At 37.2% G+C, this 14,094-nt stretch overlaps 1 protein-coding gene across 1 annotated transcript in view; it reads right to left on the bottom strand.

Annotated features, from left to right (window-relative positions):
• Nucleotides 1-7,505: 7,505 nt before the first annotated feature.
• The window catches only part of LMBR1 (limb development membrane protein 1), a 59,554-nt gene continuing 52,965 nt past the window's right edge, over nucleotides 7,506-14,094 (bottom strand). Inside the window, exons 16-17 of the mRNA XM_009583654.1 lie at nucleotides 10,610-10,771; nucleotides 7,506-7,956 (exon numbers count right to left, since the gene is read on the bottom strand). Of these exons, the coding sequence (XP_009581949.1) occupies nucleotides 7,874-7,956; nucleotides 10,610-10,771 (245 nt within the window). The 3' untranslated portion in view covers nucleotides 7,506-7,873. The remainder of the gene's footprint in view (nucleotides 7,957-10,609; nucleotides 10,772-14,094) is intronic.

Here is a 14,094-nt window from a genome sequence, read left to right as displayed (position 1 = left end):
AGCCACCTGGTTCTTGAACTTTAAAACCAGCCTCAAATCTCCTGTGAAATGGAAGTCTGAAGCTGTTTAAGTTTCAAATAGTTTAGGAAACATGGTGTTCAGGTTTTTAATACATAAAAATTGCCCTTCAGTCAAACTATTAAGCTATTGAAAGTTACTTACACATTACATAATCAGCACACCCTTCTATAAACAAACCCCACTTGCCTAAAGTAGAGGGTTCAAATTAATTGTGCACCCGTCTTAAACACAGGCTGTAATGCCTCTGAATGTACAGGAATCTCCATCACCTACCATACATCATGCCTTTTAAAAACCTGACCATCCGAGAATCTCAAAAGCATGTTAAACCGGGGGGAAGAAGGAGAAGAGAGAGGAATGCAACTATTCACACCAACTACTGACAGGATAATTTAGAATGCCACAGAGATTTTTTTTTCTTCATTGCTTAAAATAAAATTTTAAAAAAGCAAAACTCCACTACGAATCACATTTTAACTTTATTGAAAACACAGTAGAAAAAAAAAATTTCCTACAAAACATTCAGTGTAACATTTCAAACGAAGGAAAAAAACACATTGCCACTGCTTTGCACAAAAAATTCAACCTGGCTAAGGCAGCAAGTATTTTCATTTAGTTTTGTAACACAGCAAAGTATCCACAACTGAGAACATTACAAAATGTGTTTCTGGATGACCTAAAATAAAGCAGGACAGGATTGGTGAGGAGAAGGTATGTACGCAGAAAATTATTCTGATTAAAGTAACACTAAAAGCGTAATTTTTCAGCTGTATTTTACCTTGGTCCAAGACACATCCCTGTGAAAGAAACATCAGTTGCTCAAGACTGCAGGGTTTACAAAGCCTCAAGCACAAATCGGACCAAGAGGGACGGCTGACTCTAGTCAACATCTCTCAGCCTCACACACAGTTCAGATTGTGCCCTATTTTTTTTTTTTGTAAACCGAATTCTTAACTGGTAACAATGCAATGGAAAACCTGAAAGTGCATGACAGAAGACACCTGCTGCCATTGTTACAGCACCAGCAGCAGCAACATCCATGGAAACGCTAGTTCAGAACTGGATTTTTACGGTGGCGTCACCCAAGCCCACGTGAAGCTGATCCCATGTGACGAGGCAGCCAGCAGCACTCAGAGTATTCTCTGTCTCCTCAGTGGGAATTACAGAGACAAAGCTTCATGAAGACAAGAGCAGTGTGCAGTTTCTATCTAGCTAACGCAGGGTTGGGTTCCTGGCCCCACAAGAAAGTAAAGGAAATCTAGCCATATTTTTTGTGTACAAAAAAGTATGTGTTTCATACACTTTAAGATTTCAAATCCATAACCCAAATGTATCTTCATTTTCTATCCATTTGTTTTCAAAGTAATAGAAGTCAGGCCAAGTAAGACAAATATACTTTGAAACCTACCTTTAAAAAAAAAAAAAAAAAGAAAAGAAAAGTGGCTCAACTTTGTTTTGTTACATAAAGCCAAGGAGGAGAAAGTTACTCGCACAGATTTTGTGAATCTAAGTATTTTGGCCCAGACTGGGAAAACTTATGGTTAGGGGGAAAACAGAAGTCATGCACCAATTAATTTTCTCCTAAGCGTTTAAACACATCCATCGTATTCACAAATACAGGTACCGCCATCATGCCGCTTTTCTGAATGATCATTTTGCATGGAGAGAGAAGGTCTCCAACATGCTCGTACGCATGAAACACAAAAGGTACAGAAAACACGTGAAGAGTCTTACCCTGGCACCATGCAAAGTTTGACTTTGATCAAAACACGAGAGAGTTACACGCTGCTGACACACCGGAACGACGCGTCTCGATCTCCAATCAAGGAAGGCAGCAAGGCACATCAAGGGCTACAGTGTTACTCTACAAATTAAGTTAAAAGCACACATATATGCAATAAACCATTTCCATCTCTCTCCTAATTCAAACTCACACGAGCTCTTGGTAATTTGTTAGAGGACCCACTCTAATGACAGGATTGTTTTAATGGAATCTAGTGGTAAAAAACAGATCAAGCACAAACGAATGAATAAATACAAACATTTTCATAATGGAAGAACATTTCTAACTAGGGAATGTCTCTGTATAGTCTATGTGGGAAAAGAAAGACATTAAAATCAAAGCAAGTGCCCTGATACTTTCAATAGCTGGTATCTATGGAAGTACTGAATATATGAGGAATGCAAAATAAAGCACTGCGCATGAAAGGAGCTTCATCCAGCGATGCCGACTACAAAACAATGTAATGGGGGTGGGAAGGGAAGCAACTGCAACACTCGAGGTTAATATACACCAAACATTTAGAAGTGATTTAGAAGCAGTATCCCAAAGTGCTCACGTAGGTACGAATGAATAGTCCGATACCTGAAGTCTTGAAGAACTGGGATTTCCTAATGTCTATGTTGACGTGAAGTCTTAATGCAGATACAGCTTTTAAATAGCTTGGACTCAGACATGTCAGGATTATCGAGATTTACAGGATATGTCTTACACTATCACTTTGCCTGTTTGGAGTCACCTTCTGTTATTTGTTAAAACATTTAATGCTATGTATATAAACCCAACATCTATGAGCAGTAAGTGAAACTGAAAAAGTTACTTAGAAAAATATGGTAATTAATACAGAACAAGCAAGCATCCTCAGGTTTTCTGTTACCAAGTAAGAGCCATCTTCACAAGTTCACAGGCTTCTATAAATTTAAAGTCAAGGATACTGTTGCATCATGAAACACAAGACCAGTTTTTAGAAGAGCTTATTAAGTTCTTTGCAGTGTTAGTGAATTATTGGCATATTTGGAGAACATACAATTAACTTTCATAGACTAACGATACACATTTCTTCTTTCTCTTTGAAAGAGGAGTTTGAGGTGCTTCAATTGTGAAACAGTCCAAAAAACCTCCCCATTTAAGTTTCCTGCTGGTATATATTCTTACAGATCATACATCAGATCTGTGTAAGCTGCTTCTTGTTCTATTCTTTCACATTTTGCCTACATCAAGAAGAGGACCTGTTATTAACATCAATGCCACTGAATGAGATAGTGAATGACTTGAAAACGTGAAAAAGGAAAGCAAGCCAAGATTTTAGATTCTGGAAGTCACATTTAGTGTTAATTCATCACCAGATGTGTTCTCCTTCCTATGATTCTGACCAATATTGCCAGGCTTTAATTGTTAAAATGAAACTTGTAGGAGATCCTCTCTGGATGTGGTGTTGGGGGGACATGGTTCTGTTCAGAACCGTGCAGCATTCTTGAGACAGCAAGAAGCCATTCAAACACAGAACGGCCTCCACAGAAACGTACAACTAGAAAATCCTGAATGACTCCTCAGTCCCAACAAAACAGAGCTGAACGTGAAAAGCCGCAGTTCAAGAACATGCACAGCTGTCACCTGGAAACCCCGAGAGTCTGCAATCCCAATCAAAAGTAACCCAATTCAGCAACTAGAACTGTGTGCAGCAGACGGACAAACCACGGGCTGATGTCCTCACACCTTGAACGAAAAAGAGCATCACAACGTCTTGTGACAGCATCAGAGACTGTTTGCCTGAGGTAAGGTAGAACAAGGTGGCCGAGGTTATCACCGTCTGGGTGATGGCTGCTGGCTTAGATTGCTCTCCCTGAATGGGATGAATTCAAAAGCAGCATTTTTGTAAAGCTCAAATGCTGTTAATGCAACTGAAATAAATTGCCAGTTTACCAATAGTCAATTCAATATTCAGGAGCTCAAGATTTCAGCTCCTGAAATATGCCGGTTGGGGAGGGAAGTTAGCATATGCAATATTGTCTCAAGTCAGCACCAAAATAACAATAAAAATATGAACACTAGGGGGTGGGGGATCTTATTTCCTTAAAGTGTTGTTCACATCAACACTTTTTTTTTTTTAAACCAAACTAAGCACATTTCTTTTTAAGGAGGTTATTAACATGGCTTTAGAGTACTGTCTCTGCTTAAATGACTTTACCTAGATTAAAAAAATTGCTATTTTAAAAATCAGAGTATAGGTAAAACAACAGGATTTAGCTGTCTTCCTGTACCTGCTATTGCAAAACTGTAGACGCTCGTCCACTAAGCACAAGGCTCAGCTGCTGTACATACACCTGAGCCCCTCCCGCTTCTGGAAGAGGAGGAAAAGAAAGAGAAAGGAAAATAACCTAGAACATTCTTAGAAAATTCAAGGAAAGTCACCTGCGTGAAGAAGCCAATTGCTTTTTGTTTCTACCTTATTCCTTTCTAATTTAGATTGTAAATTCTTTAGGAAAAGGGCCATCTTGTCTTTACCACACAGCAGTGGGCACGTGTGAGCACCTGAAGCAGCATCAGCTGCTGCAGAGACATATGGGCGAGCAGGAGAGAGCTGGTGGGACAGACGAGGGCTGCAGCCCCCTTCGCACTCGTCACGCCTGGTGACATACTTGAGAAAGCATCACTCTGCAGCGGCCGCTCACGTGTTCATCCCATTAAGCACACGGCTGCACGAGCTCCTGCCTGCACAGACTCGACTGCAGCGACAGCCTCTACGGAACTCGAGGTGGTACTTTGGAAGCAGACAAGGAAAACAACTTGTCAAATCCTTTAATTTCTATGACACTAAAACAGTCGACAGGGTAAAAGGTATCGGAGGAACAGGGCCAAAGATAAACATCACATTACAGACAGTAAACAAAGCTTCCTATGAATGCAAAAAGTGTTACTCGTACAGTAACCAATACTATTATCTTTTAGCTTAAAGTGGTAAGTATGTGTGCTTTACGCTTAGAAATCCCACAATGTTACAGTTCTGCCACTGCATTTAATATTGTGCTACCAACACAGAATAAAGCCAAGAAATGGCTAACTTAAAACACTTAGTTTACATCTATTTTTTGGTCTTGCGTGGTATCTAGTTGGAGATGGAAGCATTTATGTGCTTTTTGCCTCATAAGAAGTGAGGCAGATGTTAATGTTACTAAGATCAGCTGTATATACCTTGAAGGTATAGACCACCTGACTCTACATGAGTCAAAATACTAGGAATGTATCGTCAATATCCATTAATGAATTACCAGTTGCTTGTATCTAAGTGACCATATGCTTCTGTGGAAAGTATATAGTGACCTGTATCTTACACATAGTATATTTGTAGCATTGTATCTGTAAAGAAGTTTTGTATAAGCATGTCATTTTCAAGGCCAAAGGCATATTTTAATGTGGACAGTGTCACAATATAAACAGCTGATTTTAAAACAAAACACTGTCAGTAGTTGCACAGGGTAGTTCTGAATTTCTCATCCACCTTGGAAACCACACAGCATCTTAAACATCCTCCAGATTTCAGTGTAAAGTCTTCACTAACGTAGCCTTAGCCCATACATCTCTCTGACTGCAGAATCCAGCAGAAGGGGTGGGAATAAGCAAGGCTGTGACATTTGTTTTGAAAGAGAGTTTTAAAGTCTTGCCTGATAGCAGGAACTGTCTCTGCTCAATTTAAGTAATTGCCCAACGCACTTTCGGAAACCACACACACATTATAATCCCATCTTTTTCTATGTTCTTGGGTCACTCTCCAAAAGCATGAGGAGCAAGACCTATGCTGGTTCACACTCCGTAGATTTATTCCTTAAATTCATTTCTTCAGTTTCACGGAGTGTATTTAAGTAACTGTCTTAAAGTTGTAATAGACATATTTTAATAAAGCTAACTAGCCTCACACACCACAATTCACCAGCCCCATTAAGACACGAGGACAATTTTGGTCACACAATCAATTGCGTGGACAAGTGGATACATTTCAGTTATTTTTAACTATAATGCTAATACATAAGGCTACAAGCTCTGAGAATACCTGAATGATGCCCCTAATAATAAATCTCCCAATATTTTAAATGTAAACACATTTTAAAACAACTTTTAAATATAGATCCCTGTTCTTGGTTGCAGAACGTTGACTCAGATAAAGATTTCTCACTAAAATGTCAGCATTAAACTCAAACAACAGAAAAGATGCTTGTAAATCTGAGTGAAATCAAGCAATTTTACTTCATCTTCCAAGACTCAGTACAACACATCAATAGTCAGTTTAATAAGCCTTGAATTTATACTAATCACACACACAAAAAAAAAGTAACTCTCTAGCATCATATTGACTACAGCAATATTTACATTATGCCCCAGTTCAAGTCAGAAAAGGCAGCTGCAAAAAAAAAAAAAAGAGAAATCCTCGTGTGTACGGGAGCTTCATTTTTGAAGCACTCGGGGGGGACGGGGAAAGCTCACATTCACACACACAGCAACAAGGTCTACAGCCCAGAGCAGCCATCTCAGGAGAACAGCGTGAGTCTCTGACACAAGGTTTATCTTGTTTCAGAACCACGCTGGAGAGCTAGTTGTCACCGCTTGATCACGTGCAAGACCTCAAACTACAGACAGACATACTTGTTTTACAGAAGTGGGAAATAAACAGGAACATTATCTGACTCCCTACGTAATGGGCACACACTGAAGGTGTCCCCATTCCAATCTGTTTGAAGATTACTTGTGGCAGAGCAGGACAAAAGTGCAACCAGATTTTGAATACTTATTTGGGTTTTGGTTGGTGGGATTTTTCTTTACTATAAACTGCTTAAAGGATTCCTAAGGCTGCAGTAATGCTAAGAAAATGGACGTTACCACCCACTGATGCCATCCTGGATCTAAGGCCTCTGAGCAGTTAAACTGTAACACCGCAGAAATTCATACTATCAAAACTGAACACACAAGTTTTACTTACCAAGCCACCTATGTCATCTCTATAAGCTTAGAATTTAATTTACGATATCTACACATATAGGCCTATATACATGTTCATGTGTACATTAAAAAACAGGCTCGTGAAAGATACTGGAGTATGCCACTGAACAGAAATCCTGGTAACTATAGTATAAATTCAGAGAAATAATTTACTTCAAATTAAAGAAGATTGTAAAAAACTGCAATTGCAGCCTCCTAGGCCTGTGCTACTTGCATTGATTACAAGTACTGCTTATACACAGTAGTTCATAAAGAATTTTACAGGGATGTACTTGGTAGGGTAAGTGACCTCCATGGCACAATAGCTTACAGAACTGTAAGAGCTGTGACAGGGGGTCTACACAGCTTTTTACAAAGCATACTAGGCTCAGATTTAACACTGAAGTTAATCTTCATCTTGTACTTCGCTCTATTCCGTAAGACATTGTCTGACTACCAGTAAAGCAACCTGGCATTTATAGCTGAGAACAGAAAGCTGAAAACGCTGGCCTTCCAAGAAAGCTTTGTGACATTAGACTATGCACCTACTGTATCCAGCATGAAAGGAACTGTGTTCTCTACCAGTTACTTCCATTTTTAACACATTCTTAGTGGAACTGTTTATCTACTGTCAAGGATACCTACTCCAGGTAGTTTACATTTCCAGCAAGGGTCATATAGGGCTTCAAGTGTATCTTCTTTTCTTCTTTTTTTTTTTTTTTTAAACCAAGTCCCGAAGTTATTCTTTATAGCTGTGTCTATATAACACAGGAGGTACTGTGCATTCAAATGGTAGCAGGTTTATATCTAAAGATATGAGACTGTCAACAAATAAAGAGGAATGCATTATTGTCTTCAGCTTCCAGTCTTCAAGGCACCTCCTGCATTAACTTACGGGGAAATAAACAAGCAAACCAAAAGTTCACTGGAAAGAGAAGAATCTGATATACCTAACTTCCTCAGAATCACACAGCATCAAAAAATGAGACAAGGTTGGACCCAAATTATCAACAAATAAAAATCAATACAAAAATGCTGATGAGATGTAGGAATGCCATGAGGTTGATGTTTTCAGCTCTGTTGATTGCAGGTGATTGTTAATCACAGTGTTTTCTGATGCCCATTTGCAGACGGCTTTGTCTCCAAGTCTCTTGGATTGTTTGACAGATGAAGTTTATCTAATCCTGCAAGACATTACACAATAAGGAAGAAGTGAGATTCTCCCATGTTTCATGCATACAGCTATTCAAAAGATACAAACCAAATTCTACTTTGTGATTAAGGACTTCGCATTTGCTGAAGACCGGAATTGACATTCTAGCTGAGGTAAGAATTACTTCCGGGAAACTCCCTCAGTGGTGTTTTAAGTGAGAAAAGTCCATTACGATGGACAAGCGCGGAAGCGAGAGAAGCCTAACTTCACGTTGCTTAAATCACAGACTTGGATGTTAAGAACAGAGAAAGACTTGCAACCCTTTACTCTGTCAACCTACAAAGACCAAAATAATTACCTAAAATATTTCCTTTAAATTACGGCATATTTCTGAAAAGCATCCATTGCTGATCTTAAGATCATCGGTGATGACCACATCACCTCTCTAAACTGTTTATATGCCTAATAATATTTTTAGGCCTATGTTATTACTAATTTGTTTATCTCCATTTCCAGCCATTTGTTCTGATTGCATAGTTCTCTACTATGAGTGCTAATTAAAGTCTCCCATCCTGTCCCAGGCAAGTAGTTCAACTACTCTTTTTTGGGGGGAGGTGGGGAAGGATAGTAAATTTAACCATATTTTATTCACAAGAGGCACGATGTCAGTCCTTCCTTGCTTGCTCCACTTTCTCTCTGGTCTCCTATCAAGTCTCTAAAATTAAGGATCAAAAATGGAAAGAGCTTCTTATTAATTTAGTGTAGACTAAACGTTTTACTGAAGTGCCATGATGTACCAAGTTAAATTTCTTGCATCATCAGAATTGCAAAATTGACTGCACTACTAAAAAACCAACATCTACTCTATATTGTATTATTTGTAAGTCCCAATATGACATGAATGCTTTTTGTCACAGGCCTTGAATTTACCTAATTAGATATGATGCTCCAACAACCTCTAGTCCTTAGTGTCAGTTTTCAGCATGGGGGAGAAATGAGCACACAAATTTTGCTTCTCATTCTTTGAATTCCACGTGACAGTTTTTAACAGACACTGTTTGTTATGCATAGCATTGAAAGCAAACCCAGTTTGCGTCAGGAACCTGTGCTTGTGTCAAATGCAAACCTTTTACCAATTACTTTGCTTCTCCATTTTGATCACAATATTTACACAAAATCACACAATATGTGATAGCAAGAGGCCCAAAAAAATCCCTAAAAAATCCTCTAGAATGATGCCATCCAATGACGATTATCCTATTATGCCTGCATTTTGAAGTTTGTTAATCTGCTTTCAACATATATAATTTTTTAATTAAACACTATACGTTTAATACAGTAGAGTGCCATGAATTATCAAGATAAATCTTTTACATCATTTGCTTTAAGACAGAAACCTTAAAGTTTTACCAGACCTGTTGCTATAAGCCCATGCTGGCTGATGTTAATTTATTTCCTTCAGAGCTCTGCAACAGCCATTACATTATACAAAGTAATCCCTTTACAGTCAAAACAGTTGCACAAAAAAATAGGATTATGTAAGTCAACTGAAAGAGATGAATCAACGTCTTCTCATAAAATGACCTTAGCTAAAAGCTAGAGGATATTGTCAAATACATCATACTCACATCATATATCTGTCTCAATCAACAATGGAACTTCTCTGAAAATATTTTCAGCATAAAAATCAATGGACAGATTTACACACCCCTGGCCCACTACTCCGTTCCCTTGGAGCTTCAAAACTCAACATCAAAATCACAGAATACCTTGTTTTAATCCTACACTATCAGTCATTTTGCATTTCCCTATTTAGTAGGTCTGATTTTAACTTAATTGCCTCTAACCAGTAGAGGTGCACTCTAGGAAGTGCTTGGATTTTGTTTACCAGGGTCACAACTCTGGAAAAGCAGTAATCGGTGAAAAATAACATAAGTACCTTTCAGTACACTACAAACTGAATCCACAGTTACAAATAAACACTGAAGTTTCATCATTAGTCCTCTCAATTTAAGCAAATACTACTCTAGGGTTCCAGAGAGGTAGATGCTTCATTAATTAGTGAAGATAAGATATAGTAACAACACAATTACTAAATATGTACATTTTATCCACTTAATATCAGATATGTTTCAAGCCTTTCTTCTGTGGCCAAGAAACATGAATGCACAATTTGATCAAAACCTTGATTATATCAAGTACAGGTTTTACTCAGCCAGTTACTAAGATTCTGTATATTCGGTACAAAGATTTTCTGAACATGTAGTGCTCAAAAAAAAGGATCACAACAAAGCAGCTAAGACTTTCACTAAACTATTTTTAGGGAATGAATAAGTTGCTTTAAACAAAAAACAAAAAAGCCAACCCACAGACAAGTTGCAATTTTATTTTGGAGTAATTGCTCCATAGCAATGAGAATGTTTCTGTGCTCTCTAAAGGCTGAAAAATCTAACTGCAGATCAATAAGTACACGGACGTATCATTAAGATCAACATTATACCTTAGCTCTCAACTCTTCAAAAAATAACACAAAGCTATGCATTCTCACCTTAACTTACAGAAACTTCCACCAAAAGAAAAGTTTTCTGTGAGTTGTAACAGAACCTTAATAGTAGCACGTCAAGTTATCGATGCTGGAGAAAGGAAACGTTCAAGTACAAACTAAATTTTCAGTGCTATATTACCTAATGCCTTCAGGAGCTCTTCTCGCACAGCAGAAGTGAACTTTCTGACCAGACATAATGTTGTCATGATAGCGAAGAGCAAGTTGTAAGACAATACTATATAGAAGTTTCCCAGCCAGTTAAACCTTCCGAAGTCTCCAAGCAAATCAAATCTGGTGATTCCTGTTAAAATTGCATTTAAGATTTACATCAAAATCTTGATTACATTTTTTAAGAAACACAAAAATTTCATTCTATTACTTTTTACATATGGAAGAAAAATTCTTTCAGAAACAGACTATAAGACACATGGTTAAACAAACACACAAGACAATGTTCTCAAGGTTATTTTCCACTTCATTGACTGCTATAAAACTAAGACACACTTATCAAAATGTTTCTTGAGTTTCCTAGTAAAATGTTGAACAATGTGAGTTGAAGTAAATTGTCTATTCTAGATAAGAGTTCTGCTTTTATAATTTCAATAAATATAACTAGGAAAAAAAATCAGTATTAGTATGAAAACTGCTTGAAATCTCAGTTTCTATGAAATCCTTATCTATTCCAGAAAAGAATGAAATGCGCCGTGGGCTTTCTTATTAAAAAATACAGGTAGTAAAAAGCCTTTCCATGAGAGCCACAACATCTTACAGTAAACACTATGCCTTTGTAAGTGGTTTTTTTTTAGAGCCACAGCTTTTGAAACCAACGTTTAAAGACACCTTTCCAACTGCAGTTTTTCCCCTAGATCTACCCACCACTATCGCTACAGAGCATTTGCACAGAAGGAAAAGAGTTTGGCTGAAAGACAGTGCTGACAGGTCTTCTTCACAGCGGACCTCACAACACTGACACTTGGGCTTTGTGCTGATCAAAGGCTAGTCAATCACTACAGCTAAGTGCGCAAAATTTTTCCGAAACGTGGATGTTTCTATAGGGTCCATCCCAGAAGGCAGAAGAGGAAGAACCATAGGTTGTTCCTTTGCCAGGTCTGCACTGCATAAAGGGCAGAATATTGAGATGATACCCAAATAACAGTTGTCTAGGATTGATGAGCCATTATATTCCCAAAAAACTTCTGGCACAGATGATATCACAGTGATGTGCGCTCTCACAGTTGAGACCAACAGTGTGAGTGAAGGAAGCTTACCTCACCCCAGAATAAAATGGCAGCAGAAAACTAGGCAATCAGAAAAAAACCCTGGCTCTGAAGTTCCTGGAAGCAAGTTTTCTATCATCTGATTTTGAAAGAGTTTGGGGGCTTTTAAGAACTGTGACTTCAACAGTGATAATAAATGAAGAAAGACAGAATTAAGGGTCAGTTACCTTCCTTTCAAGGGTAAACCCGGCACTTACGAATCTCATTGCACCTTGATACCCAAGACTTATAGCCAGCTATCACAATGTTAAAAGATACGCACACTTCTTGTACTCAGCATCAGTCATTTAAATAAAAAATATGGGAATCAAATTTGGTATCTAAGGAAAACATGTCAAAATGAAGAAAATTAAAAGCAGGAGAATTTTCAAAGAATAAAGCAAAAAAATCACTGAAGCTGATCAAAATAACAAGAGAGGCAGGGAGAAATGTCAAAAAACTATAGAAGGTCTTAGTACAAAAAGAAGAAACTGGCTGACTAAATGAACTGGTAAACAGATGAAGGACAATAAACAGAGAGTTGCTTTCACACTTGAAGGTAAACAGTGTCCTTAACTTTTTCAAAGAAGCAGAGTATTTTAGTCAGACTGTAGAGCTACAGGAAAATTGAGAAAGTCATGTTTGAATGTATAGGCTTCCAAACCTTTAAAGGAAAAGAAACGAAACAGGTAGAGCACTGGGTAGAGAGTTCTCTGGAAGAGAAATAATACTTCTTGACACAGCAAGGTTCAGAAGAATAGCTAGCAGTAGAGCAGGCGTTATAAGGAAAAACAAAAATGAAGCCTGACACTTCTGTTAGAGCAGGTGGGAAAAATATTTTCCATAAATTACATTCGTTTTCCTGTTACAAATAAAAAAAACCCACCTCACTGCTCATCAGAAAAGATCTAACACAGTATCATTTTGTAAATTTGTGGGACAAAAGGGTTAAAAAGCTTTTGATGACTGTCTTGCAGAAGAAGTATCTACTCAGCCCACAGAGAAAAAAATTCCCAAGACTGCAATTTGAAAAGCTACTCAGTAACTGAACAGAAAGCTACATCTCTAGTGGACACAAATATATATCCAAGAAAGACGGTGACAATTTACCAAATAAACTATTAAAGAATTATTCAGGTTAAAAAAAATATATATACTATGTTTTTAGACTGTACATACAAGTAAGTTTCAAATCACCATTTACTTAAATCATAATACTCAAGAGTAGAATTCAAGGAAAATTTTTGTATATTAGAAAATTCAGTTTTGTTTGCAATTCTTTGTTTCTGTATTCTTGACTATTAAGTGCCCTGTTCCCAATTTGTTTCTCAGTGCTTAGCAATATGGTGCTGGTGGGAAACAGTTTTGAAGAAGGACTACTAAAAGGCTGAAAAGTTCTGGAAAAAATGAGTTAACTTGTTTTAGTAAAATAACTGATTTTAGTAAAAACTTTCCTGGAGTTTCTAAAAGAAGGACAGATTAGGAGACACCCACCACCTACATATCTAATAAGCATGCTATGAAACATGTAAAAAATTCTCCTATTGCCATTTTTAAAACTTGAAAAAGGTCAGTACATGTATTAGATAACTTCTGCTTTTTTACCTTTCCCATAATGATAAAGTCCAGTCTCTTCTGTATGGTCTAGAAACTCGCTTTTTTAATAAAGTGAAAAGACTATGAATCTGCTTAACATATTTATTTCTTTTCATCTATTCAGTGCCACAGGGTGGTAGCATGTAGTACAACACATGTTGATATTTTTGCAAAGCACCACATGACTCACTGTACTCTAATACACTCTATTAATCCTGTTTGGACAGCTGTGACTGTGCATTTGTCAGCTGTGTGTTAATTGTTCCATCTTTTTTCTTCTTTTATTTATCTCTATGGCAAACTATTCAGGAATTTCATTTGTTAGTCTTTTTTTTTTTTTTAAGTGAGTTTTACCATTAATCTGTTTCCTATGAGACAACAATGCACCCAGCATGTATACTTACTTCCACAGAATCCGTTTATTATCAACTGTTAATCTCATAGATCATTAACAATGATTTTTTTTTTTAAACAAATGATGAATGCAGTAACTTAGTGGACACAATACTAATATTAGTATTCTATTCTAAATCACTAATTTTTCAACATCTTGCTCTAAATGCTAGAACTGTTTTACTTCTTAGATCTTTATTGTACTGGCTATATTTTAAAACCGCACTACTTTAAATACTTGAATTATTCTTTTGCATTTTTGTGAAGTTTTACTACAGATTTTTAAAACATGAGCTCTAGAATGTGTATTTTAAGATCCAACCCTCCAAAATGCATTACAGGTTTTTTTTGTTTGTTACAGAAATGATCTGGTAAATCT

This window comes from Fulmarus glacialis, unplaced genomic scaffold (genome assembly GCF_000690835.1).
Source record: "Fulmarus glacialis isolate BGI_N327 unplaced genomic scaffold, ASM69083v1 scaffold9408, whole genome shotgun sequence".
NCBI lineage: Eukaryota > Metazoa > Chordata > Aves > Procellariiformes > Procellariidae > Fulmarus > Fulmarus glacialis.
Note: the sequence above shows the minus strand (reverse complement) of the source record. Positions and strands in the feature narration are given on the sequence as shown.